This window comes from Syngnathoides biaculeatus, chromosome 17 (genome assembly GCF_019802595.1).
Source record: "Syngnathoides biaculeatus isolate LvHL_M chromosome 17, ASM1980259v1, whole genome shotgun sequence".
In the NCBI taxonomy this organism is placed as follows: domain Eukaryota; kingdom Metazoa; phylum Chordata; class Actinopteri; order Syngnathiformes; family Syngnathidae; genus Syngnathoides; species Syngnathoides biaculeatus.
Genome location: NC_084656.1, coordinates 5111904 through 5135590, shown reverse-complemented (window position 1 = coordinate 5135590; position 23687 = coordinate 5111904). Strand labels below are relative to the sequence as shown.

At 42.3% G+C, this 23687-nt stretch overlaps 1 protein-coding gene across 5 annotated transcripts in view; it reads right to left on the bottom strand.

Annotated features, from left to right (window-relative positions):
• shroom3 (shroom family member 3) overlaps positions 1 to 23687 on the bottom strand; it is a 96613-nt gene that overhangs the window by 38133 nt on the left and 34793 nt on the right. For all 5 annotated transcript variants that reach the window (XM_061802184.1, XM_061802186.1, XM_061802185.1 and 2 more), the window contains one exon: positions 13526 to 13714. In XM_061802184.1, coding sequence (XP_061658168.1) covers positions 13526 to 13714 — 189 coding nt within the window. The remainder of the gene's footprint in view (positions 1 to 13525; positions 13715 to 23687) is intronic.

Sequence of the window (23687 nt, the reverse complement as noted above, 5' to 3'; positions counted from 1 at the left end):
TATTGCTTTACGCGATTACAAAAATTAAATATAAGGATATGGCACATATTAGCTCTCTTACTAGGTGCTAATTCATCTTTACAGTGACAAATGAATAATAGAGTAAATGCCTGTGAAGCAACTGTTGATTTTTATGGTTGCATTGCATGTTTATTCTGCCAATTTGTACTCAGCAAAGTAGCTTAAAAATAAATTGTGTTTCATTACTTTTAGCTGACCCTTATTGATAGGTTAACGGTAAGAGCCATGTCACGTACACCACATGTACAACTTTGGTTTCATCTTAAAGATTCATCCATCCATTTTCTGAGATTCTTATCCTCACAAGGGTCGCGGGAGTTCTGGAGCCTATTCCAGCTGTACAGCTGGGATGTTCAGGGTACAGCCTGAACTGGTTGCCAGCAAATCGCAGGGCACATGGAGACAGATAAGAGTTGCACTCAAAATCACACCTCGGGGCAATTTAGAGTCTCCAATTAATGAATGTTTTTGGGAAGTGGGAGGAAATCAGAATGCCCGGAGAAATCCCACGCAGGAACAGGGAGGACATGCAAATGCCACATGAATCTGGGATTTGACCCCCAGTACTCAGAACTGTGAGGCCAAAGCTCTACAGCAGTGTCACCGTGCCACCTGATTAACTAGTGTTAGAGCCTAAATGTAATTTCTGTTCTTTAAAGTGGGACTGACATCCCTATAAACATTCTAAAATTGATATTGTAATGAAAAATACATATAACAGTATTCACTTCAATGTCTATACGAAAAATAAGCAGAAAAAAAGTGAGCGGAGAGCGCGTCATCAATGCACAAAGTTGCGCAATAGAGTGTCCCTCGACATCCAAGTGGTCGCCATATTAGTCGCGTCCTCTGTCCTTGACGTCATCGTCACTTCCGCCGTTGAAAACGCACAGTGCCTGCTACTGCTATGGAAACCGAACAACAGAGATATTCGCATTTTTCCGACGCCCCTTCTGACACCGAAGCTCTTTTCGAAAAGGACAACACCACACAACCAAGTGAAGTTACCGGGGCAATATTACACTATTGTTTCGAGCCCTCAGGGCAATATTACACTATTGTATCGAGCCATATTCAAATGATATCCGATCACGGCCAAACCCCATCGAGTCTAATCCACTCCCGCGGCGGAGATGAGCCATCGCGGCTCATCGCAGCCGGCCAGTGTGTCTTATGACAGAGCCGAGCGGTGCTGCTTTAGGGGGGTGCATTATGCGCGCACCCAGACTGAGTAACGCATTCTCGGCTGGGTTCTTCAGAGCCGCCCCCGTCGGAAAGCCCGACGCCGCAGCCTTCTCAGAAGCTGTGACCGCCGAACGTGGCGCCTCAGCCGGTGTGGCTGAGTTTCGGGCCCCCCCGTGGTATATAAGGAGGAGGTGGAGCCGAGATATGTTGCTTTTAGGGGTATGTTCAAAGTCGCCGCAGTACGTGATGAACACTATCAAGACATTGTTGGCTGGGCGACGCGCACATGGACAGATTTCATAAGCGGATCTTTTGTTACGATATGAGAGAGACCGATTACGTGGTCTGCCCTAAAATATTCTTTTTTTTTAGTAGCTGTATACACACCTACCTAATATTTGGAACCCACAAAGCTCTCGTCCTCTGCACCCGTACAATCCATTTTTCACAACAAACAGGGTCTCTTTCAAACTTATGAAGGGTAATTCCATTCTCCCGAGTGTTCAAGCAATGTCCAGCAATGCAATGAGCCGGCATTTTGGCTAACACGAAGGAACAACGAGCTACCTTCCCGGAGGTAAAACTAATGGAAACAAACGAGTCCACGAGGGGGTGCCGCTGTCCTTTACGTCACTTCCTGCTTTTTCTCGAAAACAAATCCGAGAGGATTTTCATTGCGGGAGTTACAAAAAAGCTCTATACGCCAAAATCATGTTTTGTGGTGAAAAAACACATGAGACCATATTGGCTGTGGGTTTTTCATGAATAATATACCAAAAATCATCCGTTTGACAACACTTGAGCTTTAAATATTTTCAGTAACAATAATTTGTGGCTAGTTTCAGTGAAATAATTTCAGCTAAGTTTTAATAATGTCGCGTATTCACAAATTGTTTATTACATGAATGCTGTGGATGATGATTATATTGCATTCTGTGATATTTAAAATTAGGATTTGAGATTTGATACATAGTAGATACGTTGTGATGAAGTAATGAACCGGAAGAAAAACGAAGGTTAGACGGTCAAAGATGGAGCGTGGAATGAGACGCTTGGGTGAAATAGTTTTTTGAACATCATAAACATCATCATTAACGTCCATCATCATCCGCAATCCTCATTCTTTTCTTTGTATGTTTTTTCATTGACCTGGATTTGCTGTGCCCATTTGATGTGTAATGAAATTTATTTACTTTATTTTTGCTGCTTGGAGTTCAAGGAAACTGTTTTCTTTGAACAAACCACCTGTGTCATGGATTACTTTTGTTTCCCCTTTTTTGGTGCAAATAACAAAGGAATGATGCATCAACAATAGCCCGTTCTGGAAACAAAAACTAGGATGCAGCCTTCATACTAGTATGCACTATTATGAAAGCTAAACCAGGTCCATATTGACATTGGTATTTTCACTGATTTTATTGAAACTACTCAAGTGAGTTTACCTTGGAGCGAGGGAGCGGGAAAAAAATAAAAGAATATGTGATGGATTCCAGACTTGACAAATTGTGCAATTACGGTTTTAATGAGGAGGTTTTAGCCCAAACATTAAGTGTTTTTTTTTCAACAAAAGTGCCGTGGGAAACAGTCGCTACAGACCATAATAATGGCAATCTCTTAGATCTACTCGGAAATCAAAATAAATGCTTGTCAAAACATGCACATGAAACTATGCTAATAGCTGGTGTGTTTGTGGATTTATGAAATAAAGTGTGGAAGCATGCTGTGTGTGTGTGTGTGTCTGTGTGCTTCTCACTTAACATATAAAAAACTGTAACAACAAAAATTTTTAACAACACTTTAAGATTATAATAGAACCAGCTTCAACACCCAGAACTGTTCCATCCATGCATCTTCTACCGCTTATCCGAGTCGGATTGCGGGGGCAGTGGCTTTAGCAGGGACACCCAGACGTCCCTTTCCCCAGCCACTTCATCCAGCTCTTCCAGGAGGATCCTGAGGGGTTCCCAGGCGAGCCAAGAGACTGACTCTGTATGTATGTATCCTGGGTCATTCCTGGGGTCTCTTTCCGGTAGGACATGTCCGGAAAAACCTCACCAGAGAGGCGTCTGGGAGGCATCTGAATCAGAAGCCACAACCACCTCATCTGGCTCCTCTCAATGTGGAGGAGCAGCGGCTCAAATGAGCCCCTCCAGAATGACTAGGCTTCTGACCCTGTCACTGAAAGAGAGAGCCGGGACACTCTGCTAAGGAAACACATTTTGGTCGCTTGTATCCAGGATCGTGTTCTTTTGGTCATGGCCCAGTTTGTGACCATAGGTGAGGGTATGAACATAGATCAACTAGTAATTTGAGAGCTTTGCCTTTCGACTGACCTCTTTCTTTATCACAACGGACTGATACTAACTGGACTCCCTCTACACCCCGATTGTGAGACAAATTCCGTTGAAAGTTCTGAACAGAATCAGTGACAATGGGCACTCTTGGTGGACTCCAACGCTCACCCGAAACAAGTCCGACTTACTGTCGGCAATTCAGCCCAAACTACAGGGACCGAACAGCCCATATCAGGAGGTTCAGTACCCCATACTCCTGAAGGACCCCTCACAGGACTCTCAGAGGGACACGATCAAATCCCTTCTTCTCCAAACCCACAAAACACACGTAGACTGGTTGGGCAACCTCCCTTGCACTTTTAAGGATGCTCCCGAGGGTGTAGAGCTGGTCCACTTTTCCTCGCCCAGGAACATGCTTGAACATGGTATTCGTCATGGACAACTCGTGATGAGCACAGAAGTCCATTAACAGAACACTGCTCAGGTTCTGATCAGGGGGGCTGTACTTGCTAATGATGCCCTTCCAGGTCTTACTGTCATTGCCCACGTGAGCATTGAATTCCCCCAGCAGAACGATGGAGTGGGCGTGCTGTCCAGCACTCCTTTATAAGGACTTCAAACAGGCTTGGTCCTCTGAACTGAGTTCGGTGAATAGGCACAAACAACAGTCAAAATCCATCCCCTCACCCGAAGGTGGAGGGAGGATTCTCCATGGGTGAACCCCAACGCACAGGTGACGAGCCGGGGGTAAATAAGAATAACCACACCTTCTTGGTGCCTCTCACTCCAGAGTGAAAGAGTGGCCAACCGCTCTCAAGAGGACTGGTACCAGAGCCCAAGCCATGTGTGGAAGTAAGTCCGACTATATCTAGTCAGAACGTCTTGACCTCACACACCAGCTCGGGCTCCTTCTCTGTCAGAGAGGTGACATTCCACATCCCTAGAGCCACCTTCTGTAGCCGGGATGGGATCGCCAAGGTCTCTGCCTTTGGCCACCGCCGAGCTAACACTGCACCTGACCCCTATGGCCCCTCCTACTGGTGGTGAGCCCATGGGAAGGGGGACCCAAATTACACTTTCGGTCTGTGCCTGGCCAACCCCCACAGGTGCAGGCCCGGCAATCAGGCGCTGGCCTTGGAGCCCCACATCCTGGCATGGCTCTTGAGAAATGTCTGGGCAAAGCAAATCTTGATCAGATATTTGTATTCCCTATAGGGGTTTATGGAGCTGTACTTTGTCTGGTCCCTCACCAAGGACCTTTTTGCTGTGGGTGACCCTACCTGTGGGCGTGAATCCCTGGACACACAACCCACTCCATCATGATAAGGGGATGGGTCGAGGAGGAGCCAAACTGTTCCTCTTGGATATTTTCAAAGATCAGTTTAAAAACTACTTGGACTTACATTCTTTTACCAAAGGTGCATGTGCATTCCAAAGACATGTAGACGTTTCAGTTTTTCGTATTCAGTCACAAGGATCATACTTTTATACCATAAGCTAAAGCTCCTGTTGTTTCAATGCAGCAAAACCTGATCTAATTCATGACAAAAGGGTTGGAGCAGGGTTTCAAACTGGCAGCCCGCATGCCATTTGCAGCCCTTGGCATGATATTTTGTGACCCCCACCTTAATATGAAAGTATAATGGTAGTGCGGTCCTTGAGTTTTATATGGATGGCACCTTTACAGAGTTTTTGTGCGAAGCCATCTACCCCACCAATCACGGTGGGGTAGATGGCTATCTGGCATGTGACATCGACTGGGCTTGATGCAAGCAGAGAAAAAAAATTTAATGAGAAGGTTACAGCAGCGTTGCTAAGGAGAGTTTTTTTTTTTTAGAAGTTTTGCACACAATTTGTAAACACCAGCGCACTTCATCTTATTTTGTGTTTAAAAAGAGATGTTTGAAAAGATAGGATTGTCTTTCATTTCTAATTTAAATTCCAGATACATTCATGTGCGCCGAGGCTGCAGCCTAACCTCAGCCAGACTCAGCCTCCAACGGCCCCAAGGTAAATTGAGTTTGAGACCCCTTGGTTAGAGAGACAAGCTTGATTAATCCTCAGTGTGATATGTACAGAGTCAAGAGTCATCTGATAAGAGGCAATTAATTTTGTTGTGTGATCTACTGTGTTTAAAGCATGTGTGTAATGATCTCATTTTTTTACAATGTGATGAGTCACTATAATGAAATAGCACCTGGGAATAAATTAAATGAGATAAAGAGGAGGAGGGGAAACCCGGCAAAGTTTGGTAGAGAATTGCCCAAATCATACCAACATCATGATTACTATCATTTGACATTGTCTCTCATGCCGAGTGGTTTCACCAGGTATTGCAGTAGATGCAGGCATACATTGACTGGATTTTGGCTGTATTGTGTATACACAGCTGCAACCTTGAACCCTTCTACAAGCAGGAGTGGACCAAAACGGATAAAATTCAACAGTGAGTGTTGAATATCAACATCTTCCAGAAAAGTAAACAATCAACAGTTGCTTTTGAGCTATTAATCTCCCTCATAATATCATAAATTATTGCTGATGCACAAGGGCACGTTATATTATACTCTAGTGTACATTTTACATTATTTGATCACTTGCAAAGGTTTTATAAATTGTAATGTAGGGAACGAAAGAGATTGGGAGGTGATTGTTGAGTCTGCAATGCACAGTGCCAGTGCAATATCATAAAACTGCAAAGAAATGCACTATTTCACTCTTGCCACACTTTTTATTTTCCTTTGCAGTAAGTGCATTTGGTTGCTGTTTCATTTTTATTTACACATTAATAAAACTTTTACTTGTGAGTTAAGTGCGCAATGCATCATGGGTCATACATTTTATGTCATCCGTTGTCATAAATGACAACATACATACAAGGACATACAATGCTTATCTTAAATAATGTTTACAATATAAAGTGAGAACTTTCAACTCCATTTTAGTTCGGACTATGAGCTGGTTTGACATGCCACATTGCAACTATAAAAACCCCCACTCACTTCCTTGTTTATTTAGATGGGACACACCCACGCACTCAGTGATGGGTACGGCAGTTCTTTTGAGTTCAGGGTGTACCCTGCCTCCTGCCCGTTGACAGCTGGTATTGGCTTCAGCACTCCCGTCACCCTTGTGAGGATAAGCGGCTCAGAAAATGCATGTATGGATGCTCAATGTTGTCATGTCATTCTGGTGATTTAACACTAAGAGCTAAGTTATTGGTTCATGCTGATGTTACAGTAACTTACGTAGCGTATATTACCAATTCCTGCCACTTGGTAGCTGCTTTTCTGAGAATTGCTACAACAAAACTAACATCAGACTTTGATGTACTGGCAAAAACAAAAACAAGTGAACAACATAACAACACTGTTCCGAATTTGAGTAAATCCAAGTATTAACACTGCTATGCTTTTTTTGTGTGTTTAATTTAGAAATCTAAGCATCTGTTTCTGACTTGGCAAACCTGTCAAATTTTAAAAGCAAATCTGACCCCCGAGCCAAAACGTTTGCCCACGCCTGGGCTAGAGAGAAGGGAACTAGAGGGAATTACAAGGAGAGAAGGGAGGAATTGAGATAAAACACTGGACAGGATAGAGGAGGGAGGGAAGAAAAGTGGAGTAAAGGTATGGTGGGAGGAAAGGAGAATAAAAGGTTATATTCTTCCTGCAGGCCATGATGACCAGTAAGATTTAACACCCCCCCACACCCAAATCTCTTCTTTTTATGTAAACATTCACATTATAAAACCAAATATGGCTACTGTTGAGTGACGTCACCTGCGTGTGCACATAACAGGACGTCACATTGCACGTGCGCACAGCTACGACATGCCGCGTTCACGACACTATAGTAAATATCGCTATACGCGTAGGTCTCGTCATGACACATTTGTGGCAAGCTCAAAGATTTTGTGCAACCAGAGCCAATAGTTTCTTAGATCTAAAGTATAGTCTTTTTGCCACTGACTGTTTTATGCCCCTTTGTCGTTTGCATTTTGTCTATTTTGTCCACGTTTGTTGCTTTTTGATGACATACAGGCTGGATGAGTGCCATAATGCCGTCGCATTAGATGTATATCCTTTTTATATCCACATCCACTTGGTCGGCAACAAAAAAAAAAAAAATCGGAATTGCGCTGCTCACATTGACCAGAAAGAATCTGATACATGTCATATTGGGGTAGAAAATGGGAATTGACCTCCAGTGTGAACATTCACATACACTTTTTGTACCACTAATCCTCATTACATAGCCTTTAAAAAAATCTGGACACCAAAAAGAAACTATAAAAATTAGTAGGACTAAGGAAGAAGAAAAGACAAACGAGTAGAAGGAGAGAGGAAGTGGCAAGAAAATAGTTGGCTAGTGTGGAAAGAAAGGAGGGTGAGAGATGGTGAGATAAAGGAAGGGAGAAGGAGAGGAAATGAAAGGAATGGGGAATCCTGTTATCAATGTCCTTTGTAAATGAACACCCAGTCTCGTGGGGTTTCGGTCCACTTCCTGTTTGTGAACCAATCAGACATGAGGATCCTCCCCATCCACACCCAGTGTTATCTGATCATAAGCCTGAGCCAAGGGGATTGTGGAAGAAGAAAAGAGACATTCTTTTCTTTTCTTTAATCTGAAGAGTAGAATCCACACCTTTATCCCAAAGATCATCACCAACATGTAATGGCTTTCTACTTGGCATGTACGACACCCCTTTGTCATGGGAATTTGTCTGGTACTTTTGGGGGTAACTGGACCTGTCTATCTGTATGGCGGTTTACGATATCCAATTGAGGGCTTTGGAAAAACACGATGGAAACAAACTCTGGTGTCCAAAGAGTTTTTTTTCCCATCACAGGGGTTTTTCCATTATCTTCCTATGGCACCAATGTAACTCAAATTTATATGGACTGTAGGTCAGAATCAGAATGCACCGTAGCCTGTCACTAACTAAGGATGCACGACAACTATTTGACCAATAACTGTTAGCCTGATATTGGTTTAATGACGCACACACACACACACACACACACACGCAAAAAACTGGACTGATAAAAAGACCTGTATCACTAAGATGCACACTGGTCACCATTTCACAGCCTTTTGCATTGGTTTCTTTCAGTCACACAGTCAAAATTCTTCACCTACGTTACCAAAAACATTCAATATCTGGAGTAAACTACCCTGTGAATAGATTGGTGAAATTACAAGCATCCAGTGATTTTGAGTTTATGACTACGGTGCTCTGTGTCCTATGGAGGGCAGCTCGTGGCAAGAACCGGCAGCCTACAAAGCAGCTGACTCACGTAGCAACCTAACCTGACAGAGGAGCAAGCGATGATGGTTTGTGGTGGTCCAACAGCTAAGGAAGTGAATCCAAAAATTTTTTTCTTTCTGCAGTGCCCCCTCTTGCAGCTTAAATTATTGTCCCCCGCTCACACACACGCACACACAGTTTTTCTACAAATACACATTGACTTAGCTTGTAATAATCAATAATCATTGCAGTGGGCACTTTTACAGTTGAAAAATTACACTGTAAAGTTTATCAAGCCACCAAGAATAAGCAAAAATCCAACTTTTTTTTATTACGCCAGAGTGTAACATCATTCATTATTTAATTTTTGAGCTTGGGTGCTCGGTAGTGAAATGAACTCCATCTGTTGGGTGTAACTTAATAATGAAAACTGTTCATGGTAGCCAGTTTGAAAACCAATGAGCTAAGGTAACAACAGCTAACCCATGTAAACAGCAATCCTACATTACAATAAGTTTGTTAACTGCACAAAAAAATCTGTGTGGAGTTTGCATGTTCTCCCCGCCCCTGCATGGGTTTTCTCCGGGCACTCCCAAATCCCAAAAAGATGCATTCATTGGAGACTCTATTTTGCCCTTAAAGGCTTGTCTTGAAATATATGATTTTTAGTATGTTATAAATGAAAAAAACGGGCATCCAACATGGACCCATGCGTTTTTTCACCACAAAACATGAGTTTGATGTATACAGCTTTTTGTAACTCTTGAGGGATTTGTTTTCGAGAAGAAGCAGGAAGTGAGGTACAGGGCAGGAATGCCCTCAAGTGGACTCATTTGTTTCTATTACTTATACCTCCGGGAAGGTAGCTCATTGTTCCTTCGTGAATGCAAAATGCAGGCACATTGGACTGCTGCATATAGCTCGAACACTCAGGAGGATGGATTTACCCTTTATAAGTTTGCAAGAGACCTGGTTCGTTGTGAAAAATGGATTGCACGGGTGCAAAGGACGCGAGCTTCGTGGGTTCCAAATGTCAGGTAGGTGTGTATACAGCTACTAAAAAAAAAAAAAAAAACATAAATGAGGGGGGGGAACCAGTAATCCATCTCTCATAACGTAACAAAAGATCCTCATACGTATGACAGGCGTGCTAAATGTGTCGGTTTATCCGCCGATCATGGCTTTGGCCGGGCTTCCGTGTCCCACGACCCGCCGCCATTGCCGTGCCTCGCAGACGAGCTGGCAGCCAAGCCATGTGCCTCACGGAGGAACTGGAGGCCAAGCCGTGTGCCCTGAGGACGAGCCGGCAGCCAAGCTGTGTGCCTCGCAGAGGAACCGGCGGCCAAGCTGTGTGTCCCGCGGACGAGCTGACAGCCAAGCCATGTGCCTCACAGAAGAATCGGCGGCCAAGCCGTGTGCCCCGTGGACGAGCCGACAGCCAAGCCATGTGCCTCGCGGAGGAGCCGGCCCCCAAGCTGTCCGCCCCGCGGATGAGCACAGCTTTGGGCGGGCTAGCTCATGCATACTGTCTGGGAGTCTGTTGTTAATTAGAAGTAATACGCATATAATTTAAATATGGCTCGAAACAATAGGGTTTTTTGCCCTGGTCACTTCACTCGATTGTGAGATGTTCTCTTCTTCGAAAAGAGCTTCTGTGTCTGAAGGGGCGTGTCCTATAGTAAGGGCCACAGCGTGTTTTCAATGGCGAATGTCCGGGGTGACGTCACGGACAGTAAATGCAGGCAATATGGCAACCACTTGGATGTCGAATGACACTTCCGCAACTTTGCGCATGGATGACGCGCTCTCCGCTCATATTTATTTTTTTCATATAGACATTGAAATGAATAATGTTGTACGTATTTTTCATTACAATATCTATTTTAGAATGTTTATAGGGATGACACTTGACCTATAAGTGTGATTGTGAGTGCGACTGTTCTCTGTCTTCATGTGCCCTGTGATTGGCAGGCAAGCAGTTCAGGCTTTAAATTCCATTTTGCAATTTCCGGAAAATAGGCCACGACTTTTTTCACACGCTTTCAACCCTGCGGTTTATCTGGTGATGTGGGTAATTTGTGCATTTTTTGTAACAGCCGCAAGGAGGCACTCGAGCGGAAAAGGTAAGAGTGAGACCGGTGGAATATATGTGCCGAGGAAATGACTTTTACCGGGTATGTTTTTTTTAACCGGATCTGTTAGCACTGCTAGCATGTTGCTGGTGTGGTACTGTCATGTCACAAGCACTGTTTGGAAAGAAAGGCTAAGGTATATTATTAAAAATTTGAAAACTCTTTCTGTGTACTGTCTTTTTTTGTAGATATCTAATTTTTCAATGTGGGCACATGCAGATTTTAATCAAGTACGGCTTGTGTATGTACAAAATGCTTTTTCCTTTTAAAATATACTGGGTGAGGCTTATAATCAGGTGCGCTCGGAAATTACGGTTATTTGAATAAAAAGGCAACATGTTATAGAACCAGTATGACAAAAAACAATTATATGGAACATACATAAGTAGAGCATCCCCAGTACAACTTTCCATCAGTTTAGGATTATATTGGTCAGTGGTATTGGTATCGGCTTGGAGAAGGAGGAAGTTATCAGTTATTGGAATCAGTATAAGTAAAGTCACCATAAGTCAAGTCACTCATAAATAATCAAATGAAAAACAGTAAATATGGGTGGAACTCAGTGGGCCTATTGTGCACCATTTGTAACTTCAACCGAGGGGACCCATTGCAGTGTATGCATATTCAACAATCGATGAATATTGCTGCAAAACCTGAAGATATATTATTGCACAAGTGCAAACAAGCAGAAACATCCCAACTTAAAACTGCAGAAGGCCTAGGCAAGTTCCCAAACCAATCAAAGAAATGTCTGTCTTAAATCACAATATAGCACCATCATGAGGTCGCGATGCTCACCACATTCCAAAACACACACACAAAGACACTCGCACACTATCTGAGGTCCATATTAGGATAAAATTGGTTGTAGACCAGTGACAGTATTTATAGACTGCTTGTATGGACCAAGAGTAAACGAGACGGAGAACGAGAGGAGAGAAGGGTGATTGGTTTAACAAATAAAGTTAAGCCAGGACAGGACAGGGAACGCAAATGATGCAGAGACAGTTTGTTCTAGTGGGGTGGCCGTAGTTTAGTGTGGCTGTCGATGTCCACAGGCACAGAACGGTCGAACGCCAATCGTGTCTGAACAACTAATTATGGATAAGCTTTTGACAAAGCTTGATCAAAGAAAAAAATATGAGAAGTACCGACGTTTTCAACAAGAACAGAGAGGCAGGGTTCTGCTGTGTGTCTAAATTCACAGATGGGGAGCATCACAAAGCATTCATCCATGATGTTGCCAATAAACATTTTGCCAAATTCGCATAAAGACAAGATAATCAAACAAATAAAAGACATGCCTTTGTTGGCAAGAACTGTTCACCATCATACCAGCATGAGATAAAATCAAATTGAATTACATTCAAAATTAACGGATGGAAGTCTCAACACTTGCATGAAGATTAATCTGACATTGTATGAAACAGACTATGAAGCCATCAGCTAAACCGTGAAGCACCAAAAGTTGCATTAATGGTAAGAAGTACTTTTGTCATCTTTGCTTAGCAACAGCGTAACAATGTTATTGAAAAGAATTCAGAGACGTATTGTCCTCTAAAAGTGTTGGTCTTACATAAATGCTCAAATACACTTGTTTTTGAAATACTGAATGGCTCTTTTGAAATTACATTTTAAAATATTTGGCTCCAATGGCAGGCAGAACAAGCAAAGTCCACACAGGAAGGGTGGGATTGAACCCGGGACCTCAGAACTGTGAGGCCAACTCTTTACCAGATGAGCCACCGTGCCACCTGCTGCAAAATTGTTGGACTAAATTTACAGGGTAAATTTTATAGGTTCTTTTTTGCTGTGTTTTTACTGTATGTTTATATAAGAAAATAGAAACCAGTTACGAGTAAAGATTGAAATATAAAAGCTATTGTTCAATTTATAGTGAAAAGGTATTTGGTGGGGGGAAACGTGATTGTAAAAAGTGTAGAAAAACATAATTGCGATGGAGATTTTTTGCCAGAATGAAAAAAACAAATTGATTCAAAGGAAATGTGACGTATACATATTTTATTTACTTTGACCCAGATCCAGGCCTTGAGTTCGACACCTTTACTCACAAGATGGAAAAAAAAAAAAAAGAGGCTGATAATTTCAGTTTTTTAGTTGCACAACTGATTGGTCTTTAAACAGTTTAATGGCTCTTACCGGTTCATCCACAGTAGTGAAAGGTATAGAGTAAAATGACCATGACGACTTTTTTTTTTTCAAGCAACACAATTTGACTTCTCAGATACTCAACTAATGTAAAAAGTACTCAGCAGGACAAAGCTGCTGAAGAAGACAGGGAACATTGTGAGGTGATCTCCATGGAAATGTTGGCTGTATGAACCCTGAATCCCAAACACACAACACAACTAGTGTTAATAAATCCTCTGACACTTACGCATACACAAAGGAAGTGTAGCCAGGACATTCTACCACAAGGAGTCATGACCTGCTCAACTGGGAGTAGTACACTTGTCACTGATTTATTTAAGTCCTCTTGAGAACACCAATACCGAACACACAAATGGAGAATTAAAGCAGAAAGAAAACATTGCCTTTATCAAGTAATATTTCATTGTTGAAGACACACTTCATGTTCTTTACCTGGTGTGACTAACATACTGTACAGTATTAGTGTCATGTACCTGTTCTTGATGCGTAACTGGACTCCTCCAGTTGAACATGGTCTGCAACGACGGGTTGTTTGTTTTTGTTGTTGTTGATGGGGTTGTGGTGATGTACAAGAAAGAGGAGGCGGTGAAGGAGCAGAAAAAGGAGGAAGATATGAGGGAGGTGGAGACCCAAATTCCTCACCGTATCCAGCATCAAACTCCCTGAGGAAATCAAAGGAAAATTATTAAAATCAATATTTTTAGTTATCTGTGTCCAAAATCAATGGAATGAAATGGTAATAATTTATACTGTTCATGCTTTGAGCTTAAAATCACATTATATCACAGGTGTCAAACTCAAGGCCTGGGGGCCAGATCTGGGCCGCCACATGATGTTATGTGACCCGCAAAGGTAAATGATGTGTGTAAACTTCCTTAATTCTTTTGAAAATCTGTACCAAAATTTCAAGTTATCAAAAATCATAAATTATAACTTGAGATCTAAGCAATTTTGTGTGACCAAACACGAACAGAGCCTTGATATTGGATTCCAAAAGAAGTTAATAAATTTTGTATGTAAATATGATGAGGCGATTATTATGAGGACATTTTTATGGCCATAATGGCCCTCGAAGGGAACTCATAACTGCAATGTGGCCCATGACAAAAATGAGTTTGACACCCTTGCTTTATATGAATTTGTGTTGTCAAGTCCCATTTATTTATTCATGGTGTTTCATAACATAAACCATTTGCCGTATTACTCTCAGTGTGTATTCACTGTGTGACAGACAAAATAAACCCCGTCAATGTGTGAACATCCTTCTGTGCCAGGCACGGCAACGTTTTTGGTCTTGTTTTAGTCTTTTATCAGCATAGTGGTATACATCTTCCTGATCAACGGCAGAACAGAATGTTAAATGTTGAATTAAATGGCTCATGTTTGGCAACCGAATTATCCAGACACTCATGTAAATCATTTTCTCATACACCATAACACACTAAATCACCAGATCTTAAGTACCGATAGTGAGTTGTGACTCTTGTGTCCCAATAGTAGCTCAGACCCATTCCGTGTGAGTGGAAAGTTGAAACAAGTTAAAAATACATTTAAAAATATTGAATGCACATCTGATGTTACACTTTTTATTTTCAAAGATTTGTCTTTTTAAAGACAAGTGCTGGGAACTTGCAGCAGAGTACTGTCTTTTCTGTTTGTTTATTCTCCTGTTTGACAGCAAAATATGTCAAACTAAAAAAAAACATTTGACTCAGAGTTTCTAAAATGTGGCTTTTTGGACAAAGGGTAGAAACTCTGGTGCACTTGATGAAGGATGTGAATTTGAAGTGTGGGCAAAAGTAAAGTAAAGTTACTATGAGCAAAGTTTTGAAACAGGACAGATGCATTGTTTGGCAGCTACAGAATATCCGATAACATTGATTATTTAAAGTGTGTAATATCTAGACTGAGTTCTATATTCTGATTTTGCCTGTAAGACTAAATTTATAGTTAGGTGTAACAAGCATAAAAATCAGAAAGCTGTAGATGGAGGAAGAACAGCAGTGGATGACGGAATTATTTTAAGAGCATATCTGCAATGACACCCAGCAGGCAAGAGTGAAGGTATCACAATCTACTGGTCACAAAGACTGCAAGAACCAAAGCACACACGTCCACCATATAATGCTAAATACTTTTTGGGAAAAATAATAGTAATGGCAGGTTGAAATTTGCTTGAAAAACTGCCAAAATAATAAAATAATTCAATGGAGTATAGAAGTGGCTTCAGACTTAAACCCTATAAAGAAGGGATGCTCAAGGCGTCGATCGCGATTGTAGCATTGGTCGATCGGATGTGACTAAAAAGTGGGCGTCAGCCTATCATCCATCACTTGATTCAGATGTGCCCAACACGTCAATCGCAATCTATTGGTTAATCACAAAGGTAGTGTGGGTATATCGCATTGGCATTAAAATGTAGACGTCAGGCTATCAACTTCACTATGAAATTTGTCACTTCACTGATCGTCGGCTTGACCAATCTGGCCTTTTCTGATATGTCATTGTGCGTATGCACATAATGGCGCATTTTAGCAAGCTAGCAAGCCGGCCTCCAATTTATGTGGCTAGACTTAAATCTAAGGGTATAAAAATGAGTGGGGGACCTGGACCAAGAAAAAGACTAAAACATAGTACTTTCATAAGGAATGTGTCATGGGCATGGCCTGGCCACTGCCGTGAGGGCGTGGCTGGGCCACTACTCTGAGCGGGACCATCTCTGACAGCTGTCACACAGCTGCTGTTCACTTGACTTTAATTAGACCAGGCATTTACTGTAAGTTGGAGTTTTGTCACTGGCATTTGCCATTTTGTTGCGTTGCATTTACTGCATGTTGGATTCTCCACTATTGTGTGTAAGTCTATTGTAGAGCTATCCTTGTCACAGCGAGTTTGTGCCCTTATAGTTTGTCCACGTCTTGTTAAGTGTCTTAGTTTGTTCCATAGTCATCGGACCTTGTTTCATGTTTTTGGATACTGCCTTTAGTGTAGCGTTTTTGTGCCTCTGCCTTGTCGGACTCCTACACCTGGTATTGACTGGTTTTTGGAATAAACCCACTCTGATCATTAGGTCATTGCCTGGAAGTCCTGCATTTGGGTCTGCCCCAGTGCCGCTGGTTCATGACAGAATGGGAGGAGGACTTTCAAAGTGCGTTTGCCTCATCTTAATTTGTAACCATTGGAAGTGCTCAATCTCAACAAATAGCAATGACCTATGGCGTCCCTCAAAGGTCAGGTCTTCAACATCTGCTGTTCAGTCTGTTGAAACTACCCTTGTGTAAAATTCTTCAGAGCTTTAATTTTGAGAATCATAGCTCTGAAGATGACACACAGTTATATTTAGCAGTGTCTCCAGTTGACAGTTCAATTTAGGTGTTGTGCCACTGTCTAAAGCAGATAACTGGATGAGGCTAAATTTTCTTCAACTAAACCTCAACAAAACTGAGATAATTGATTTTCCCAATAAAGAAAAGAGTATAGGTCTGGACTTACTATCTTTAAAAACCACACTCAACCATGCTGTTGTACTAATAGATTCTGACTTGACTTTCAATAGTCATATCAAATCAATCACAAAAACTGCCTTTTACCATCTGAAGAACATATCTACAGTGAAGGCTTGTATGACCACGAAAAGCTCATCCATGCTTTTATCACAAGTAGACTTGACTTCTGTAATGGTCCTCTGACTGGACTTCCCCCAAAATGCATTAAAAAGTGACAGCTCATTCAGAATGCTGCACTCCAACATGAAAGAAAGAAAGAAAGAAAGAAAGAAATGCTAATGGAATATAAACCCAGTAGAGCTCTGAGATCGACAGATTAAGGTCAAAGAGTGGAGCACAGGATCCAAGGCAAACACGGTGAAGCAGCATTTAGCTATTATGCTGCACACACGGAATAAGTTGCCAACAGAGGTGACGTCAGCCCCAAGTCTAAATGTTTTTAAATCCAGGTTGAAAACTTTTTTTTCTCATGTTTTTAGAGTATTTCCTGTTTTTAATATTTCTTGTTCTGTAAAATGCAGTTTTTAATTGGATATTTTCAATTTTTTAAATTAATTTTTTGATTTTCCTTGTTTTAAATGTTTTATTTCTATTACATGCATTTGCAAATTGCGCATGAAATCATGAAATCATGAAAACCACATTGAGTTACCTTGTGTATGAAATGTGATATATACACACACACACAGTATATAAATTTGCCGTGTTTTGCTATACACTGGCAGAACTGTTGATCTTGTCTTATATTCATCTTTTATTGGTAGAACCAAATGTTTAGGGTCTAAAATAAATAAATAATAACAATCAAACAATTAGCCTCACGTTTCAATGGAGCATGTATGAATAAAATGCCATATTTTATGTATTTTGTTTAAAAAAAATTTACAAGTTTTTTGAATAGCCATTGTCGATACTGAATGAACATTAAATTAGTCTGCTGTTTTCTCAGCTTTCATTGTGAAAGATAATAAACTGAATAAAGGGCTATGTATAAACATCTAGTCCTACATAAAACATCTGATAAATTTACTGTAATAAAGAGTTCAGAAGCAAAAGCAGATATATCATTTTTTATTGTTTCTGTAGATTCTTTTATTTATATGATAGAAACAACAAAAATGGATATATCTGCTTTTGCCTTGAACTCTTCGTATACACTAGTATAACCGTCTTCATAAAGTGCAGATTTAAAGGCAAAAATCCACATTTTATGTAATTAATACATAAAAACATTTTATTGTTCTAATCTATTTTTTGTTTCTGTTCAGTTAAATTGCAACTAAGTAGACATGACAACACAAATTATTGTTGTGTGACAACAACTATATCTGTCATTAATTGAAGTCAGAGAATTTTGTCTCCCTCCACCCATCAGAGGTGTTTCAATCACAGCAATTCTTCAAAACGGAAATTAATCATGCAGAATAGGTGAGGTGCACTGAGAAGAGCCTCAACTTGAAACCTGTTTAACTGGTGACAGGAATGTGGAACACCCTGACATCTCCTCAACAGGAGGGACCATGTTGTCACATTCCACTTACCATCACACAGACACACGCATGCACACACAGAGGTTAAAAGCAGTCATATACCAGGGTTGGCCACCTTGCCAAATGCTAAGGAAATATGGAAAGACAATGAGGGTCACGATTTCAAGAATATCCATTTTCTGAGCCGCTTATCCTCACGAGTGTTGCGGGTGTGCCGAAGCCTATCTGAGCTATAATTGGGCAGGAGGCAGGGTACACCCTGGACTGGTTGCCAGCCTATCGCAGGGCACATGGAAACAGAAAACAGTCACACTCACAATCACACATAGGGGCAATTTAGAGTCTCCAATCAATGCATGTTTCTGAGATGTGGGGAGGAAACCAGGGTCCCGGGAGAAAACCCAGGAATGGGGAGAACATGCAAACTCCACGCAGGCGGGGCCGGAATTTGAACCCCAGTCCTCAAAACTGTGAGGCAAATGCTCTACAGCTGCTCCACCGTGCCACCAAGAATATAATAATGTATTTTCGAAATGCATGGTACAAGGAAAGTATAAAGGCGGCACGGTGGGCAGCTGGAAAACGTTGGGATCAATCCCAGCTCTCCCTGTGTGGAGTTTGCATGTTCTCTCTGTCTCCTGCCTGCGTGGACTTCCTCCGATTTCCTCCCACATCCCAAAAACATGGGACATTAATTGGACACTCTAAATTGCCCCTAGGTGTGATTGTGAGTGCGGCTGTTTGTCTCCATGTGCCCTGTGATTGGCTGTCAACCAGTTCAGGGTGTAGCCTGCCTCGTGCCCAATGACAGCTGGGATAGACTTCAGAACTCCCGCGACCCTTATGAGGATAAGCGGCTAAGAAAATGGATAGATGGATGGATATATACTGTACAGTGTCTTCTGAAAGTATTCGGCCCCCTTGAACTTTTCAACCTTTCGCTACAAATCAGGCTTCAAACATAACGATATAAATTTGTCATTTTTTGTCAAGAATCAACGAGTGGAACACAACTGTGAAATAAGAATTTTTTAACAAATAAAAAACTGAAAAGTGGGGCGTGCAATATCATTCGGCTCCTTCACTTTCAGTGCTGCAAACTCACTCCAGAAGTTCAGTGAGGATCTCTGAATGATCCAATATTGACCGAAGATGATAAATAGAATTCACCTGTGTGTGTAATCAAGTGTCCATATAAATACACCTGCTCTGTGATAGTCTCAGGATTCTGTTTGAAGTGCAGAGAGCACCATGAAGACCAAGGAACTCACCAGGCAGGTCTGAGATACTGTTGTGGAGACGTTTAAAGCCGGATTTGGAAACAAAAAGATTTCCCAAGCTCGAAACCTCTCAAGGAACACCGTGCAGGAATATCAGACCACTACAAATCTACCAAGACACAGCCATCCCTCTAAACTTTCACCTCGAACAAGGAAAAGACTGATGAGAGATGCAACCAAGAGGCCCATGATCACTCTGGATGAACTGCAGAGATCAACAGCGGAGGTGGGAGAGTCTGTCCATCGGACAACAACCAGTTGTACACTGCACAAATCTGGCCTTTATGGAAGAGTGGCAAAAAGAAAGCCATTTCTCAAAGATATCGATAAAAATGCAAAACGATATGTTTGGTCTAAAAGCGAGACAGTTCATCACCCTGAACACACCATCCCCACTGTCAAACATGGTGGTGGCAGCCTCATGGTTTGGGCCTGTGTTTCTTCAGCAGGGACAGGGAAGATGGTTAAAATTGATGGGAAGATGAATGGAGCCAAATACAGGACGATTCTGGAAGAAAACCTGTTGGAGTCTGCAAAAGATCTGAGACTGAGAGGGAGATTTGTCTTCCAACAGGACAATGATCCAAAACATAAAGCCAAATCTACAATGGAATGGTTCACAAATAAACGTATCCAGGTGTTAGAATGGCCAAGTCAGAGTCCAATCAAGAATCTGTGGGCAGAGCTGAGGACTGCTGTTCACAAACACTTTCAATACAACCTCACTGAGCTCGAGCTGTTTTGCAAGGAACACTGGGCAAGAATTTCACTCTCTTGATGTGCAAAACTGATAGAGACATACCCTAAGCGACTTGCAGCTGTAATTGGAGCAAAAAGGTGGTGCGACAAAGTATTAATGCAAGGGGGCCGAATAATATTGAACGCCCCACTTTTCAGGTTTTTATTTGTTGAAAAAGTTCAAAATATCCAATAAATTTCATTCCACTTCACGATTGTGTGCCACTTGTTGTTGATTCTTGACAAAAAAATATAATTGTATATTATGTTTGAAGCCAGAAATGTTGTGAAAGGTTGAAAAGATCAAGTGGGCCGAATACTTTCACAAGGCACTGTGTATATATGTATGTATATATATATCCATCCATCCATTTTCTTTGCCGCTTATCCTCATGAGGGTCGCGGAGAGCCTATCCCAGCTGTCAACGGGCAGGAGGCGGGGTACACCCTGAACTGGTTGCCAGCCAATCGCAGGGCACATTGAGACAAACAGCTGCACTCACAATCACACCTTGGGGTAATTTTGAATTTCCAATTATTTTTGCATGTTTTTGGGGTGTAGGAGGAAACCGGAGTGGGTTAGGGTTAGAAACCCACATAGGCACAGGGAGAACATGCAAACTCCACACAGGCGGGTCCGGGATTGAACCCGGGACCTCAAAACTGTGAGGCCAACGCTTTACCAGCTGAGCCACTGTGCCACCTATATATATATATATATATATATATATATATATATATATTTTTTTTTTTTTTTTTTTTTTTTTTTCCCCCCATTATTATGAGTTACCTATTGCAATTCGGGGACTGGCTTGTCACGTAAAGAGCATTCAGCAAAGTACTGGTCTTTTCTAAAGTGGAACAATAATCCCAAAGAGTGTTGTAATTTAACAGATAATGGACAAATGCCAGAGAAAAGTCTGAGGATGACAGCCAAGCTGTGAAGCTGTTGTTCATTATAGTTAAGAACAACAAAAACTCACCTTTGTACATACTGTACAGTATAAACAGCCACAAATTGTGATTGATATTCCACTCCAGTCCTGTAGGTGGATATTATTGCTTCTATCTTTAAATTGTATTGAAGAGTGAACTATTTATTTGTACAGTTAAACATGAAATGCTTTGCAAGAAAATAAGTCATTAATATGAGGATAAGCAGCTTGAAAATGGATGGAGGGATCAATGAAAAATAAATTCCACACACAGAAAGACAATGATAATTTAATCAACAAACAGACGATCATATCTATCTTTTTAAAGGGACACTGTCATGACATGGATGATTTTAACTATGGTATGAATGAAAAAACAGCAGCCAGTATGGGCCCATGCGTTTTTTTCACCACAAAACATGATTTTGACGTATATGGCTTTTTGTAGCTCACGCCATGAAAATCCTCTCGAGGGATTTGTTTTTCAGAAGAAGCAGGAAGTGACGTAAAGGACAGGAGCGCCCCCAAGTGGACTCGTTTTTTTCTATTAGTTTTACCTGCGGGAAGGTAGCTCGTTGTTCTTTCGTGTTAGCCAAAATGCCGGCACGTTGCATTGCTGGACATTGCTTGATCACTCGGGAGGATGGATTTACCCTTAATAAGTTTGCAAGAGACCCAGTTCGCTGTGAAAAATGGATTGCACGGGTGCAGAGGACGAGAGCTTCATGGGTTCCGAATGACAGATAGGTGTGTCTACAGCTACTAAAAAATAATAAAAAATAATAGTTTCTCATAATAAAAGATCCGCGTACGTATGACAGGTGTGCTAAATGTGTCGAAGGCTGCTGCGTCGCCTTGCTGGCGTAGGAAGTACTCAGCGGACGGCGGCGATGAACAAATGCCCTAAAGCAGCCCGGCTCGGCTCTGTGATAAGCCATATCAGCGTCGAAAATGTGCCACACCGGACGAAGCGCCACGTCAGCCGGTCATGGTTTCAGCGAGGGCTGCGGGTCGGGCTCGCAGACGGCGGCGGTTCTGAAGATTGCTGCCACAATGCCGCACTCAGCGGCGTGCGACGACAACGTCGTAAAGCGCCCCGGCTCGACGGTGTTGTTCATCCTGTACTGCGGCAGCTTTGAACAACGACCTAAAGCATCCCGGCATGGTTCCGTGATAAGCCACCTCAGCGCCGAAAATGAGCCACACCAGCCGGCTGCGATGACCCGTGATGGTTCATCTCCGCCGCGGAAGTGGATGGGACGGGGAGGCGGTTTGGCCGTGATCGCATATCATCTGAATATGGCTCGGAACAATAGGGTAATATTGCCCCGGTAACTTCACTCGGTTGTGAGATGTTCTCTTCTTCGAAAAGAGCTTCTGTCATAAGGGCCGTGTTTGTCTCCCATAGTAGGGTCGACCGCATGTTTTCATTGGCGAATGTCCGGGTGACGTCACGGACAAGGGATGCAGCAATATGGCGACCACGGATGTCGTAGAGTGACACTTCTGCAACTTTGAGCATGGACGACATGCTCTCCGCTCATATTTTTTTTCTCGTATAGACATTGAAGTGAATAATGTTATATGTATTTTTCATTACAATATCTATTTTAGAATGTTTGTGTCACGGCCCATCGAGACGGAGGAGGAACCATATGCAGGACTCCGGGGATGAAGAGGCATTTTGGGAAAAGTGTTTATTCGTTCCAAGGTCGGGGATCAGGTAGACAGTCAAGTGCAGCAGCGGTAGTCAGGACGTCGGGCGTAGAGAGCAGATCCCTGGGCAAGCAGGAGACAGTACACGGGAGAGCGATCAAAGAAGGCAAGAGTGTCAAAGGAGTCAGGCTTACGGGGTCGGTCGGAGAACAGGCGGAGGTCAGTACACACGGGTTCACAATCAGAGATACGGGAGTGCAGGAACGGGGCATGAGTTGCAACGATATGGCGAAGTCCAGTCGTCTCCTGGGTCCTATAAATACCGGGGTGAATCAGCGAGGATGAGGCGCAGGTATGCGCCTCCTAATCAGCGCCGGTGAGCTGGGACCCGCCCATTCAGGGCTGGACTGGCAGGACCATAACAGTACATGTGAATCACTTGTTGTGTTTTATATGCAGAATTATTTTTAGAACAGGCTTTAATCCTTTCAAATTAAGTTTGTTTTTCGTCAATTATTTGTATTACCTTGTGGACTTTTGGTGCCTCATACAAGCAAGAGGAAAGACCTGTGTTCAGTCAATCAGCCAGCATGAGGCGCAGGTGTCCGCCTCCTAATCAGTGCAACTGTGTGGGAACCCGCACAGCCTGGGCTGGACCGGCAGAACCATGACAGTTTATAGGGATGACACTTGACCTCTAAAGGTCAAGTGTCAGGAAATGGATGATTTTTGGTATATTATGAATGAAAAACCCACAGCCAATATGGTCCCGTGTGTTTTTTCACCACAAAACATGATTTTGACTTATACAGCTTTTTGTAACTCCCGCCATGAAAATCCTCTCGAGGGATTTGTTTTCGAGAAGAAGCAGGAAGTGATGTACAGGACAGAGGCGCCCCATAGTCGACTCGTTTGTTTCCATTAGATTTACCTCCGGGAAGGTAGCTCGTTGTTCCTTCGTGTTAGCCAAAATGCCGGCTCATTGCATTGATAGACATTGCTTGAACACTCGCCAGAATGGATTTAGCCT